This window comes from Triturus cristatus, chromosome 2_2 (assembly GCF_964204655.1).
Source record: "Triturus cristatus chromosome 2_2, aTriCri1.1, whole genome shotgun sequence".
Taxonomy (NCBI): Eukaryota; Metazoa; Chordata; class Amphibia; order Caudata; family Salamandridae; genus Triturus; species Triturus cristatus.
Genome location: NC_140582.1, coordinates 1256587938 through 1256602598, shown reverse-complemented (window position 1 = coordinate 1256602598; position 14661 = coordinate 1256587938). Strand labels below are relative to the sequence as shown.

Sequence of the window (14661 nt, the reverse complement as noted above, 5' to 3'; positions counted from 1 at the left end):
AAAATGCGTTTTATTTATGTTTCAAAAACATATATAAAAGGCATTGTCATTTGCAATGCCAATTGCTCAAACTCTGGTAAATGCGAGACCTGTTGCAATGCAATAGGTCTCGCGTTTATGAGAGTTTAAGCTTAAGCTATTGGCATTGTAAATAACAATGCCTTTTATATATGTTTTTAAAAAGCAAAACAGAAAAGGCATTGTCGTTTAGAATGCCAATAGCTCAAACTCGCGTAATTGCGAGACCTATTGCATTGCAAATGCTTGTTCTCTTTTTCAAATTGGTTTGACAGTTTTATTGTGCTTTTCCTTGACTTTGAAGTTAAAGTCCCATTCAGATGAAGGCTTCTTTGGGAACACTGCAAAGGATACAGCTCTTGGCATTAACCTCTCTGTTCTGGTACGTGGAAATGTTCAACTATGGCTCTCTCCCAGTTTGCAACTCCTGCTAGTTGGACTTCTAGCTCCCTAGCTCTGACTCTCCCCACTGACGCTTATTCGCTTTCAAATAATGACCTTAAACATGGTTCAGCAGTGGAATAGTTTGTAAAACAGAAACATACAAAGACTTATGTGTGAGGATTTGTCTTTTCTTTATTCTTTCAGTTGTCCTGATCACATATTCCACAAAGTCAGACCAAGAATAGATGCGGCCAACACGTGTTTCGTCTTGGGGCAAATAGCCCCCACGACTTCCTCAGGGCCTAAATATTTAATGTTCGATCAAGATATGACGAGTACGATGGGAGAGTCAGTCAGAATTGAAATTGTTACAGTACATTATCAGAAGCCTCCGTTCTAATTCCGACAATGTAGTCCAATTAGAAATAGTTTCAGGCGGCAATAGGTATTCTGTGGAGGAGAGTACTCCGTAAAATATCTGGGGTCCTGGTGTATGTAACATACAACAGGACCCCAGATATTTTACGGAGTACTCTCTTGATCGAACATTAAATATTTAGGCCCTGAGGAAGTCGTGGGGGCTATTTGCCCCAAGACGAAACACGTGTTGGCCGCATCTATTCTTGGTCTGAGTTTGTGGAATATGTGATCAGGACAACTGAAAGAATAAAGAAAAGACAAATCCTCACACATATGGATTGGATCTGGTTCTTGTGATACTTATATTGGACAGTTTACCTTTGTCATTGCTCGGGAACAAACCGTTTTTGTACCTGCTTATCGTCAATTACCTTGTGTAATGGAGGATTTTGGGATTCGATGTGGCTGCTTCCTGTTGTTCCCTTGAGCATTCTGTTCATGGCTATTTATTTGCTGTATACTTCCCTTTGATTTTGCGCAATTTACAACCTAGCCACAGCTCGAGAATCTAGTAACATACAAAGACTTGTCACACAGCTAAACAGACAAAGTATGCTAAAATGTATTCTCAGAAAGTAAACAAATATTCCTCTGAATTCTGTTACTACTCAGTGAAATTAGAAGGTGTGCTGGGTACTTGTATTACTCCTACTAAACCGGTATTCCTCTGCAGTCTTCTGGATTATTGACGTCCTTCGTTTATTTGCTGCTTGCAGGAAAGTGCCCCTTTTTGACATGGTCACCCCCTCTTTTTGCCTGGTATTTGATGTGATTGTGACGGGAAGTGTACTGGGTTCCTGCTAGCCAGGACACCAGTGCTAGAGCTCTTTCCCAAAACTGTACAATTGTCCCCCCCCAATTGACAAAAACTTTAGCACCCTCTGTTTGGCGCTAGTAAATTGCACCCCTGGTACCAAGGGCCTGAGGTACTAAAGAAAGTAACTAAGGGCTGCAGCAATAATTGTGCCTCCCTGAGAGACCCCTCCCCAAGCTCATGCAAAGCTGCCATTACAGGCTGCATGTTTTGGTGCAGACAAAAGTGAAAACCAGACACACATCCCTGTGTGCCATGCCCCCTAATACTACATGTAGTATTTGTAAGTCACCTCTACGGCAGGCCTTACGGCCCAAAGGCAGGGTGCCTTATATTCCAAGTGAGGACATATCTACATGAGCAGGAATGCCCCTGTGTTGGTCAGTACCTTTACTGCCAGTGCAAGTGAACAGGGAAGGCATTTTAAAACATGTGCTGGACACTGGTGAAAATGAGTTCCCCAGCTACATGATGGCTTCACTGAAAATAAGAACGTTTGGTATCAAACATCTCGTTTTAATAAACCAACACTGATTCAAGTGTTGGCTTTATTAATGCATGCACCCAGAAAGCACCTTCGAGTTGCCCTCTGAAAACCTACCAGTAATTGGTGTGTTGACTGAGTGGTTTCTCCAGCCTGCCACCTGAGACTAATTTTGGACCCCAAGGGTGAGCGCCTCTGCTCTAAGGAGGTCAGTTAGTAAGCCTCCTCGGCTGTGGGTGTTCTCACCCCCTCCCACAGGATGATCTGCAGATTAGCATTCCAAGACAGGGAAGCTTCAAAGAGCCACCAACTTTGAAATGCAAATCTGGCTTCCCTCACAGGAGAGGAATGCCGACCCCCCCCCCCCACCCTCCCCCCCATTGTCCAGAGCCCTTTGGCTCCTGGACAGGTGGGAAAAATTAGATAGATAGGCGTACTCACCCTCAGGCTAGAACCACCCCGAAGGTGGCCTAACCTGAAGTAAACTTGACTTTTCAGAATTGGTCATCTTGGTGATGCCAAACTTAGGAACTCTGGGACAGGGTTCTGCCCACTTCCCACAGGAAGTGGTCATATAGGCGGTGTAGTGACTCTAGGGATCAGTAGCCCATTGGCTACTACCCTACACTCCCCAAACGCCCCTAAATCTTATTTTTAGGGGAGCCCGCGAAAAACAGATCCTGCTGACTTACGAAGGACGACAGTGAAGAGCTGTGAAAGCAAAGACTGAAGATTAGCAACTGACTTGGCACCAGCTCTGCTGGCCTGCCAGCTGTTCCCCTGCCAAATTGAACCAAATAAATCTTGTCCTGCAAGCTGTTGTGCCTCTAAAGCTTGGGAGGACTGCCTGCCTTTAACAAAGACACATGAACTCCCGTGGAACAGCGTTGCAGCTCTCATGCATCACGCAGGCACCCCAACAAGAATCGTGAGGACTCCGAAACCGGCAAAACCCGACACTGCAAATATCACTGCACCAGGCCCCCCTGCCAAAGCTGAAGTGGGCCAACGGTGTTAGCGTGGACCCAAGCCCCCCAAAGACACAGTCCACCTTGGTATCATCCCTTGTGAACTATCCGAAGCCACCTGCAATCTCAGTGTGCAGATTCCCTCAGCCACGAGTGGCCCTGGACAATGGGACTCAACACCTATAAGACCCTCTGCACCCGGCCTCCCCGCCCCGAGGAGAAGAGGGCCAACGGTGTCCCCTAGCATCGTAAGACTTGAACCCTCTTTTGGGTTCAACTTGACTGGCCTCCCAGTTCAAACCTGCAACCTCTTTTTGCACAGACTGATCCCCATTGACTAACATTGAGTACAGCACTGTTTGGCACCACTGCACCTGCCGGCCCTAGTGCAGCTGGAGGTGACCTGCTGGTGCTGCCTTGGGCCTTGCCCCCTACTCAACTTAGGTCCAGCAGGTTGGTCTCGTAAGTCTCTGTACTCTACCTGAATGCCATACTCGTTTTTCTTCCCATGGGATACAATTGCAGCTTTTGAAAATTGACTTTATCAAAATGTAAAAGTATTTCTCTTGCAAAACTTACTTACCTGATCGTATTGTTTCTGGTGGCTAAATATATATAAAGATACGTGTTGTTTTTATGAATTGGTGTGGATCTTCTTGAGTCGTGTGCATCATTTATTGACTATTGTATTTACAGGTGTCGAACACACCGATTTGATAAGCCTAAGGCTGCTCGACCACACTACCCCCTAGAGGAGCACCTTGGGATTGCTAGAGCAAGCCCTGCCTCCCCTGAACTCTTTGTATGATATACCTTTTTTTGGTACATCATATAAAGAGCCAGCTTCCTACACTGCTACAGAGAAATGTTGCTCCTATGCTCTGAGTCAGACGCTAAACTATTTGAATATTTCTTTGACTGTTCAGACATGCCTGTAGTGTATGTAGTTGTTTATTCCACATTTTTGAAACACTGCAGTGTAAAATTGTTTCTAAACAAAGGTGCTTGGTGATTGGGAATGTAGAACCTCACATTCTTTGTAGGAAGGATTGAACTCACCGTGCTCGTTCAGTGCACGCTGGTAGGATTTTACTTTATGTATATATTTTCCCCAGGATGTTTTCTAGTTTCAGCTCTGGTACTGAAGCCAAGACTCCTTTGAACCAATTCGTTAAATTTTACATGCAAAGCGAACCAAAGGTGGAACTGTCACAGTTGCAGGCTGGGCGCTCTCTTAAACCAGTGACTGCTGAGCTATTTCTGCCAACAAGTGCAGCATCTTTCTGGCCCAATGCTCCTTTCTCTGGTGACTGTTAACAAGGATAGCACCTGTTTGTCTACCAAAACGTGGCAAAAATGAAAACCCAGATTTTATATGCTTCTAGAGCCCAAAAAAGACATTTGTAAGTTGCTGATTATTTAATTCGATGCAGACATACAAAAACCTTGTGATTACCTTTGTAGTCCGAAGTATTGATATGCAGATGTTGGGGTGCTTGGGGTTTTGTACATTTAACTTAAGAGAATCTCATTTTTTTCACTTTTAAAAAATAATAAACACATAGATTATTAATTTTCCTGATTCATGTTCCTTAAAATTGTAATTAACTTGTAGTATATTTCAATCAACAGAAGCTGGGTCCAGTTGCACAAAGAAAAAGAACCGTGAACACTTCACTGAACAGCTTGATTCACTGGAAATAGAGAAGATTATCTGGTGGCCAGAAGAAGGAAATGCCAGTCTGGGGCATAACAAAGCTCAAAGAAAGCAGCGGTACCCCACAAGACACAGACTAGATCTGTCCGCTGCATATGACAAAGCACACAAGGTGGCACAATCTTCTGAACAGTCACAGCTGTACACCTGCGCGGAATGTGGGAAATTATCCATTCAAAATCCATCCCGGATCTACCGTCCACGAAGCTACACAGAGGACAATCCGTTCAAGTGTAAGGCCTGTGTGAGGAGTTCTCGTAAGCCACCTCTCGCAGCCAGGCCCCAGCCGATTCTAGCGGTAGAGAAACCTTTCAAGTGCGATGAGTGTGGCAAGTACTTCAGCCATTTGTCAGTCCTACACAAACATCGGCGGATGCATACAGGAGAAAAGCCGTTCACGTGTCTTGAGTGTGGGAAATGTTTCAGCCAGTCATCCACTCTCTCCGCACATCAAAGAATACACACGGGAGAGAAGCATTACACATGTAGTGAATGTGGTAAAAGCTTCAATCGTTCATCAACCTTGAATGCCCATTACAGAATACACACTGGTGAAAAACGTTACAAATGTGGGATCTGTGGCAAGAATTTCAGCCAGTCCTCTACTCTGGTGAAACACAAGCGAATCCACACAGGAGAGAAGCCATATGTGTGTGGAGTATGTGGCAAGGGCTTCAGCCAGACATCCTCTCTGAACACACATAGTCGGTTACACACTGGGGAGAAGCCATACCTTTGCAATGTATGTGGGGAGAGTTTTAGCCGATCATCATATCTGGCTGAACACCAGCAGTTACACACGGGGCAAAAACTGTTTGTTTGTGATGTGTGTGGGAGAAGCTTCAGCCGGTCATCAAATCTGGTCAGACATCAACAGATACACAGAACTCAGAATTCATATGCATGTAGTGTATGTGAGAGAAAGTTCAGCCGGCCATCAAACTTGGTAAAACATGAGCGAATGCACGTTCTGGAAGTAAGGAGTGAGCAATATGATGTTAATCTATCAAGCAGTGAAGAGGAAGATGTCAAAACTGCTGATCCGAACTGAGTTTAAAGCAAGCCAAAGAGTCATTGTGTGTTTAAAGCTGCTGCTGGTGGATGCTTTATTTCATGTGTCTGTGGATCATCAAGGGACCTTGGATACCGTTGAGGACAAGGGAAACACTCTTAAGACCCCTTACTGTCTCATGGTAGACCTGGATCGTCTGAAGGTCATGATCGGCTAGATAGGGCTCGAAGACCAGATTACAGAACCCTCACTGATGACAGTGGGTGTGAAGTATCAGGAAATGTAGGAAGGGTGAAGAGTTGTACCTTGCAACATTTATTTATTTCTCAAGTGTGAAGAGCCTTGTCTCAGAGCTGCCAAACCCCATCACATTATTGAATCAAGCAATTTTCACCTTTTCTGGGCACACAGTTGGACAGGAAGTGAAACACTATGGGGGACTGGGAGTTTAGTTGGGGAATCGGTTGAATCTGCTGCGTGCTTCGCCTTAGAAGGAAACTGAAGCCTCTGTCCCAAAATGTGGACAAAGCCTGTTGGACTACATATTAGATACCTGGTCTGTTACAGGGCTAGAAAATCAAAGTACAACTGATCCCCATCCTTTTCACCAGTTGCTGCAATCATTTCCTTGTGAACACTCACACATGAAAATTCTTCGAAAAGTCACATTATTGAAAGTGTGGTAAAGGAGTTTGGATTCGAAGAATTTGCCGAATACCTCTGAAGTAACTTCTCCTCTAGAGAAGGTAGGGTGTGTGTGTGTGTGTGTGTGTGTGTGTGTGTGTGTGTGTGGTTGTGTGTGGTTGTGTGTGTGGTTGTGTGTGTGGTTGTGTTCGTGTGTGTTCGTGTGTGTGTGTGTTCGTGTTCAGTTAGACACATGAATGAAGGTTGATAGTCCATTTTAACAGGGCATCTTCAGAAACATCCTTGTTCTGGTCAACGTAGCTTTTGTGCCCCAGGTTTTTTCGCAGATGTTGGAAGGCGAGAGGTCTGCACATAAGAATAACATATGTGTGAAAGTAAACTCCATTTCATCTGGTCCGAGCAAAGCTCTGTTCACTATTGCTTGGCCACTATCCCCTCCATATCGTCTGCGTAGAAACCATTTATTTGACAGTGCCCGCTATGTTGGCTCTCAAAACAGAACATGTTAATAAAGAACTGAAGGACAGAAGCTGAGTGAGTGTTTAGGCGGTCTATTGGGTACTTGAAGACTACACCATTTGTTTGGGTAAAGACGTGCTTGCATTCTGACCTCATGTTTGTGCTTTCTGTGTGCTCCACTCCTGTGAGTTATGAATATTGTGCACCCCTATTACTGTGAAGAATAGCGGCTTGGGGATCAAATAACCTGGTAGCTGAAGTGTGTAATGAAGACTAGTGTGTAAAGGTTACAGGAGAGATTTTCAGATGGCACAACTGCGTTTAGAAATGGTATGCTTGGTGCCCACCCAAACATTTAAGTACCGTCCTACAGTGCTTTTGGAAAGTCTCTTCACCCTTAATGTACTGGTTATTTACTATAATACGTACAAGTGCAGTAAAGCCCACACTCCCTATGTATGTGAACTGTCCTATTGGGAGCTGTTTGAAGTGGGAAGCACGACCGCCAGTTGTGCTGTATCTTACAGAGACCTGTACAATGCGAGTAACTCTGCAGACTCATTCTTTGTCATCACCCTCTCCCTTCCGCCCTCCCTTACACACCGTTTCAGTTTTCTCCTCCACCTCCTCACATTTTATTCTGAATAAGTTAGGAACCTGTGGGGCAAGTATTAGACCAGCCCTCAACAGTGGAGGAATGACTGGCAGGCCAGGGTCCCACTATCCCTTGGTGGTTTTCCCTTGCTTCTCTTTTCATTTCTACTCTTTGCTTATTCCTACATTTTTCTTGTTTTCCTCTCTGGGGACCTATCCCTGTGCTAAGGATGAGGGTCAGCCGTATGAAGAGCAGGGGCGCCAACCCTGTTTTACATTCTCTACATCTGCCTTTATGGTGTATGCCATAGTGTCATTTCATGTGCAGTTACTACTTCACCACAACCAGCACATGAGCCACACAGAGAATCACATTGGGCAGGGCTTGTGCGCATTAGACAGTTGTTTTCCAATATGAAATAATTGCACCATATAGTCTATAAGGCAGTAAGAAGTGTTTTCTCCCATTCGTTTCTCAACTATGGTAGAAAAAAATGGAAAACTACCTTTGAACTGTAGTAACAAAAGGTCAAATAAATGTATATACACCATGCATGTGAAAATAAATACATATTTATATAATTCTGTGTATTGTCCTACTTAGAATTGCATGCCGTGAAGCAACCCAGATTCTTATGTAGTGTACTACAGCGAGTCCAGCTGCAACGCTCCTCTGCAGTCCTTCCTTCTCCGGGTCTTGTGTTGTCCCTCAGCCGCCCTTGAATCGATACTGAAGTGCCTAACTGATGAGTCCCCTGCTGCTCCCATCTGAGATGTATACCACTGTCCAGCCTTCCTATCTCTAAGCACTCCACTGTCCTTTCCTGGTCTCCTCTCAAAGACACTGTTGTGCATTAAGGAGGTCGTCTGCCATCTCCTATTCAATGTCTTACAGTTCCTCGGTATGAGTGGGTGGGTGGGAGTCTGTACTGCACTGTTGTTTCCTCACTCTTGTTGTAAGGGGGCAGTAGGGTCTTCATGGTGCAGTGTCTCACGCCATTGGCTTACCATGCCAGGATTGAAATTGTGATACATGTATCAAGGCTACACCCCCAGCATTTTTCAGAAGATTGGGTAACTGTCTTGCTCAGTTGTTTCTACTTGAGGAAATGGAAGCATTTGCATTTTCATGTCTCACGCTGTTAGAACCTGTTACAGAGCACCACGGAGCAGGCAGGGGCCTTTTACTGCTGATGTCCCAGGGCCCGACCTCCGGGTAGCTGTGGATAGCCAGTCAAATGCTCCTGCAGCAGGGGTGTAGTGTCAGGGGATTGGGGTTGTAGATACAGGTTAGTGAGCATGACTCAACTCATTTCACTCCCTGTCAATAAATCAGTGTCCAGTCAAATACTTGCTTTTGCATGAAAAATAAGTATTTCTGTACTGTGACATGGTGTGCTATTTGCAAACACACACTCTCACCATACATACTCTGCACATGTCACCCTTGTATTGTACTTCTAGCAAGCATACATACACCCACGCGGCACTTGCTTTTATTGTGCATGTGCTGCACAGCACTACACCTCCCATACTGTATATTCATTGCAGGCATACATACACTCATTACATGCACTAAACATGCTTCTACTGTACAGCAATGCTGTATGCCTGCACTGTACCCTAGCGCAGGTGAGGTTTGCAGAAGGTTCTGTGGCGCTCTACAGAAGTACACTTGAAAGTTGTTGTGAACTTATTTATGTGCGGTGCTTTGAGGTGGAGGGATCACACACTCCCCAGTTGAACGACCAAAATCCCCCAGTTCGGTGGTTCCCAAACTGTGCACAGCACCCTGGTGCGCCGTTGGAAGTAGCCAGGGGCGCCACGCACAGCTTGGGGAAAGTGAAAAAGGTAGCAGGTTCGGAATAATATGTTTGCAATGTGGAAAGTTTGTAGATTGTCTTTGTGGCGCCGAATAACTCATTTGGGACTGTCGTGGGGTAGTTAAGAAAACCCCCCTGTTAGTGTCTACTCTGAATTTGGCCCGGCCCCAGCACGTAACGTGCTTCAAAAAAACCTCCACTTTGGCAGGGTCAGGAGCAATCAGGAGCGATGTCGACCGTTATTGCTGCCCATGTTCTGCAGCGACTCGAGGCCATCGTCATTACAAGAAGGTTAAGAAGAAAAGAAATGTGAAACTTACGATCAGGTAATCATGTGAGATTCCCCCGAGCTCTACACCACACAGTCTTTATAACAATTACACAAACTAATTGTTGTCATTTTAAATTTAAACTAAAGAGAATCTGGGAAATAAATCACCTGCTCCTATTTTTATACAGTGCTGAAAGTCTCAGAACCGCAAGCGAAATAGCAGTACTTGAGATATATGAGGAGAGATCTCGTCAAACTGGACTTTGCCGGTTTGCCTGAGTCCTTCTTACTGCGAAGTCACTCACACGCGGCTCTGGTGCGTCCGCCTCCCAGCAGGCACAAATGAGCAATGAATGAGTGTGAAAAGCACAGCACCATGTCCCACTCACACACAAACACTGCAGCTCTGTGGCGGCTGCCTCCCAGCAGGCTTACACTGCACCACCCACCTTCCCCAGCCCTCTGATGATATAACATAGCTGCCCATAGACAAGAGCTCGAGCACCAGAGAGGCCGAACAGCAGAAGCACACAGGGAGGCGTTCTCACCGTTGGCAGCGTCACACTGAAGTGTGTATGTATCACAAGTGGTGGCAGCACAGATGGCAGGAGCACACAGGGAGAGAGAGTCTCACGGGCGGCAGGAGCACCATTGGACACCATATGAAATGAGCATACAGGAAGGGGATATCTCAAATGTAGAAGTAGTGCTGCACGGGGGTGGTTGTCACAGAGAGGAAGGGCACCTCTGACTTCAGGGATAAGGGTGCATTTGAGCACCTTCAGGGACTCAGACTAGGATGTGCATCAAAGCACCTTCAGGGAGAGAGTAGCCGTGCATTCAAGCCATTTCAAATCATAGACCGTGATTACCTTTGACCACTTCCTTATGGGCCATGGTGGTGCATCTAAGCATCTTTAGGGATAAAACGGAGCATCTAGGCGCCTTTACAAGAGCGATGGGCCCCGAAGCACGTTCAGGGACATTCAGCTGAATCAGGCACAAGGGTAAGTCCACACTTCAGAGCTCCGTTGTGCTCCAGCTAGGTTTCTGCTCCAAAAATACCAACACATATGTGCAAACAGGGAGGTGCACCAAAACAGATGGAGGGAAAAGGAGGTGAATAGAAGCACTAAGAGTCCAGAAGATCACTGCACAGGCACAGAGATTAACACAGGCACCTGAAGACGCAGGAATGTTTCTATGCACTTACAGTCACTTAACACTTAAAGTTTATTATTAAACGACTGCTTTCATTTTTATTTTGTTACAAATATAATTATAATATGTTCATCGGCTTCATTCCAATTATTTTCATGGAGAAAAATGAAAGTACTTTTGAGTCCGGGCTTACATCCCCCCACCCGAAAAAAAAGTAACATAATGGGGAGCCGCGGCCCATGGCCAATAGGTCAAGGGAGCCGCAGGTCAAAAAAGTTTGGGAACCACTGCCCCAGTTTATACAAAAAATGGGTTTACCCAGCACACGCTAATGTCAACATGTATTACATAAATAACAGATATTAACATCTGGGAGATAAAAACTAACAAAGACAAGGAACTTTTTGGGGAAACTGGGACGGAATTACAACCGGTTAAAAGATAACACTAACCATAACGACAAAACTGCCCATAGGAAGTCGCGGCTACCAGCAATGAGCGTCGAAACACGTGTTGGCTAACAAAAGACTAAAAAAAGAACAAAACAAGAACATATGAGAATAAACGTAACAAATACACTGAAAGACAAGAATTGTTGATATCTGTTATTTATGTAATACCTGTTGACATTAGCGTGTGCTGGGGAAACCAATTTTTTGCCTGTAGTGTACCCTTCCCAGGCATAACTCCTGTGCTGTGTGGCACTTTACATCTAACTGATATAGGCACGGGTGACTTGAGCACACAGCGAGTTAGTATGTAGGCTTCACACCAGTAACGTAGGGTTCACTCCTACTGATCACTACACTGGTGCTGCTTAGCTCTTGGTGAAGGTGGTAGCACTCCACCACTCTGAGGGTAGAGTTTTGGGCTCCCCTCTTGGTCCAACAAGACTAGGGAACCAGACAACAGTATATTTGGGCACTTGCGGCAGGGGTACAAGTCTTTTACCGTGCAGAGGACTTTTCCATCCCAGCACACACATTAAACCATTAACAGTTCGACACTGCAGAGGAAGATGCTTCCGTACTCACCTTCACTGCCTAGAAGGCGACTCACCTTCATCAAGAAAACAGAATGAAAAACTACACAAACATGAAGAGAGTCTTTTGTCGGAGTCTGTGTCCGCACCGGGGGCCCTGATTATGCTTCTTTCTCTTTACTTGCTCCAAACAGCAGCCAGTCGAAACAGTAGAAGAAACTTTACATTAACTACATATCACATGATCTTTCTTCTACCACCCCCGCCACCACAGTCCACTAATTGTATACATCCAAAGTCCACAAAACTGAGACACCATCTTGACTGCCGATTTATTTGCTGCTCCACAGTCAAGATAAGTGTCTCTCAGTTTTTTTTACTGTTTCGACACCCTGTAATACATATTGGTTTTCTGTCTTAATTCTGTTTTCACTTACTGTTGTTTTAGCTGGTTATTGCTATTATTGTGGTGCTAGAAGTGTGTCCTGAGGTGCTCGCGTACTTTCAACTCCGCTTGCAGCATTGCCCGTTCTAGTTGCAGCTTGCCCCGCTTGCCTGCATGCCCCCCTTTCCTTCGTCAGTTATTGCTGCGTGTTGCGCTGTCCTTCCCGTCCATTCAGGGTTCGGCGGCTGCTTGCCCCCTGCGGTGGCTCTACTCTGGAAAAAGAAATGCACTGTAGCACGTAATCCTCCTTTGATGTTTATGATGCCATCGCTTCTTACATGCTCGGCGGCTCCAAGCGGACCCCTCTACACGCTTGCAATGATACCTCTACTCTGGGCTACAACAACAGGTGTTGATTGCCTCTCTCCACGGGCCTGATTCTGTGCTGTTTTTCTGGCCCTGCAGAATGGCTCTTTGCAACTGCTCCCGCACGATGCCCTGACCAGTAGAGTCTTGCAGGGCTGCAGTCTGGGTTCTGCATCTTGTGCTTTTTCCAGTGCTTTTCAAGCTTGCAATGAACCCTTTACCTTTCTGGTGCCCACCTCCTCCTGCTCCCCTTTAGGGGTATTTGATTTGTGGTTACGTTGGTTGGCTCCTGTGACTACTTCTGTCTTATCAGACTGTGAGCCCTTTGACCTCAGTGAATATGAGGCTTACGGGCAGGAGGGCAATTAGGGGTATTCTATTGATGATGGCCTGGTGGAAGTCATTGGCCCTTCAACCCATTATGGAGTGCCTTGATGAGTTTGCTACCCGCCAGAAGGACACTCTCCCGACCACATCTACGGCACCCTCAAGTCCTTCCCAGGCACAGAAGGCCCAGTCTAAGTCTGCCAGATGGCCTCACGCTGAGACCATTGCTCAATTCTCTCGAGACATATTGTGTTAGAACAGTGTCTCACGACCCGAAACAGGATCCCTCCTGCTCTGACTCAGACTCTGTTCCCCTTGCTTCACTCTGCAATGGTGGCAAACGTAAGTGAACAGCTAGCCCTCTCCCAGGCTGTTCTCTCTCTTCCTTTCCTTATAAGCCCTTGGATTTTGAACCAGACTATATTGGCCTCCTGGGGTCATCTGACTGGGCCCCAGCCCCTGCAGTGGCTTACTGCATGCAGGCCCACCTCATCCATGGGAAGGAGGTGCTTAATCGCTTCGGAACTGAATGTCCCAGACCCACGCTCTCAATACCGCTAAGACCCCGTACATAGACACAAGTATGCTCCCTTTTCCAAAGAAATATGCTTGTGACCCCAAGAAGGGCATTGACCAGGCCTTATGAGCCTGCAAGACAAATTGCTTGACGTCTATGGTCCTCTAGCAAAAATCTTGGAGCTGGCCCTCAAGGCTCAGGGGACTGGTAGAGGGGTGAACCCTGAGGTACGTGCCGGTTGGGCCCAGCAGGCTGTCTGCCTCCTTGGCAACACCAATTATGCGATCTTGTCTGAAAGACCTAAGTCAGTCCCGATGAGGATCAGCCCCAAACTTGTTGACTAATCCACTTCTGAGGCTGGACACTGGCAGAAAGGGAGTTGTCTGGGGACAGTTTCATAAAGGATATTGGAAAATCCGTGAACACGTTTACCGCCCTAGACAAGGCACAGACTTTTTCCATTGGACCAGCCAAGGGCACTTGGTTGGCCGGTTCATCTTACAAGGTCCTCAGAGGGGCTTTGGCCTTAGACGTCTGGCAGAGGATGTCGGGGCGGCTCCCAAGCCGGGTTCTTCCCCTCCTGATCAAGGGGCTTCATAGGTCGTTTCAACAGGTGCATCGCCCGTGGCTCTCAAGCCTCCTTCAATGCCCAGTTGTCAGGTAATTCAGACACCTTTTCCTTTTATTTCCTTGAGTGGCAGACTTTGCGGCCATTTCACACACAATTGGGCCAAGATTTTTTCCGATGCATTGGTTCTCGATACTGTCCTGAGTTACAGAATGCAGCTCATTCAGAATCCTGTTCAATCATCTATTCCTCCCCCTCTTCGTTTGTCCTTACAAGAGATGAGCTTTATAGACTCATACATTCAGGACCTCCTACGAAACACGAAGCAAGCCATTGCACCTTCCTGCCCAAACCCCAGGGGTTTCTGCAGTACTATCTTTTTTGTCCACAAGAAGGGCGGGGGTCAACTTCTGGTGCTCAATCTGAAACATTTCAATCTATGGGAGGTTTATCGCCACTTCAAAATGGAAGGTATTCACCTTCTCTGAATCTTCTTCAAGAAGGACATCGGATGGTCCGCTTGAACCTAAAAGATGCCTATCTCCACATCTGCAACGTAGGGAGACAAGAAATCAGCAACAATCTCGCAGAGATCCTCAACATTTCCATCACGGCAGCCACCGTCCCCACTGCATGAAAGCATGCGGAGGTCAAGCTACCCTGAAAAAACTCTCCGACCCACCCCAGCGAACTCGAGAATTACCAACCCATCTCGCTACTCCCCTGCCCAGCCAAGGTCTTGGAAC

At 46.2% G+C, this 14661-nt stretch overlaps 1 protein-coding gene across 1 annotated transcript in view; it reads left to right on the top strand.

Moving 5' to 3' along the window:
- LOC146863547 (uncharacterized) overlaps positions 1 to 8097 on the top strand; it is a 113596-nt gene extending 105499 nt beyond the window's left edge. Inside the window, exon 3 of the mRNA XM_085643004.1 lies at positions 4721 to 8097. Within this exon, the coding sequence (XP_085499130.1) occupies positions 4721 to 5856 (1136 nt within the window). The 3' untranslated portion in view covers positions 5857 to 8097. The remainder of the gene's footprint in view (positions 1 to 4720) is intronic.
- Positions 8098 to 14661: the final 6564 nt, after the last annotated feature.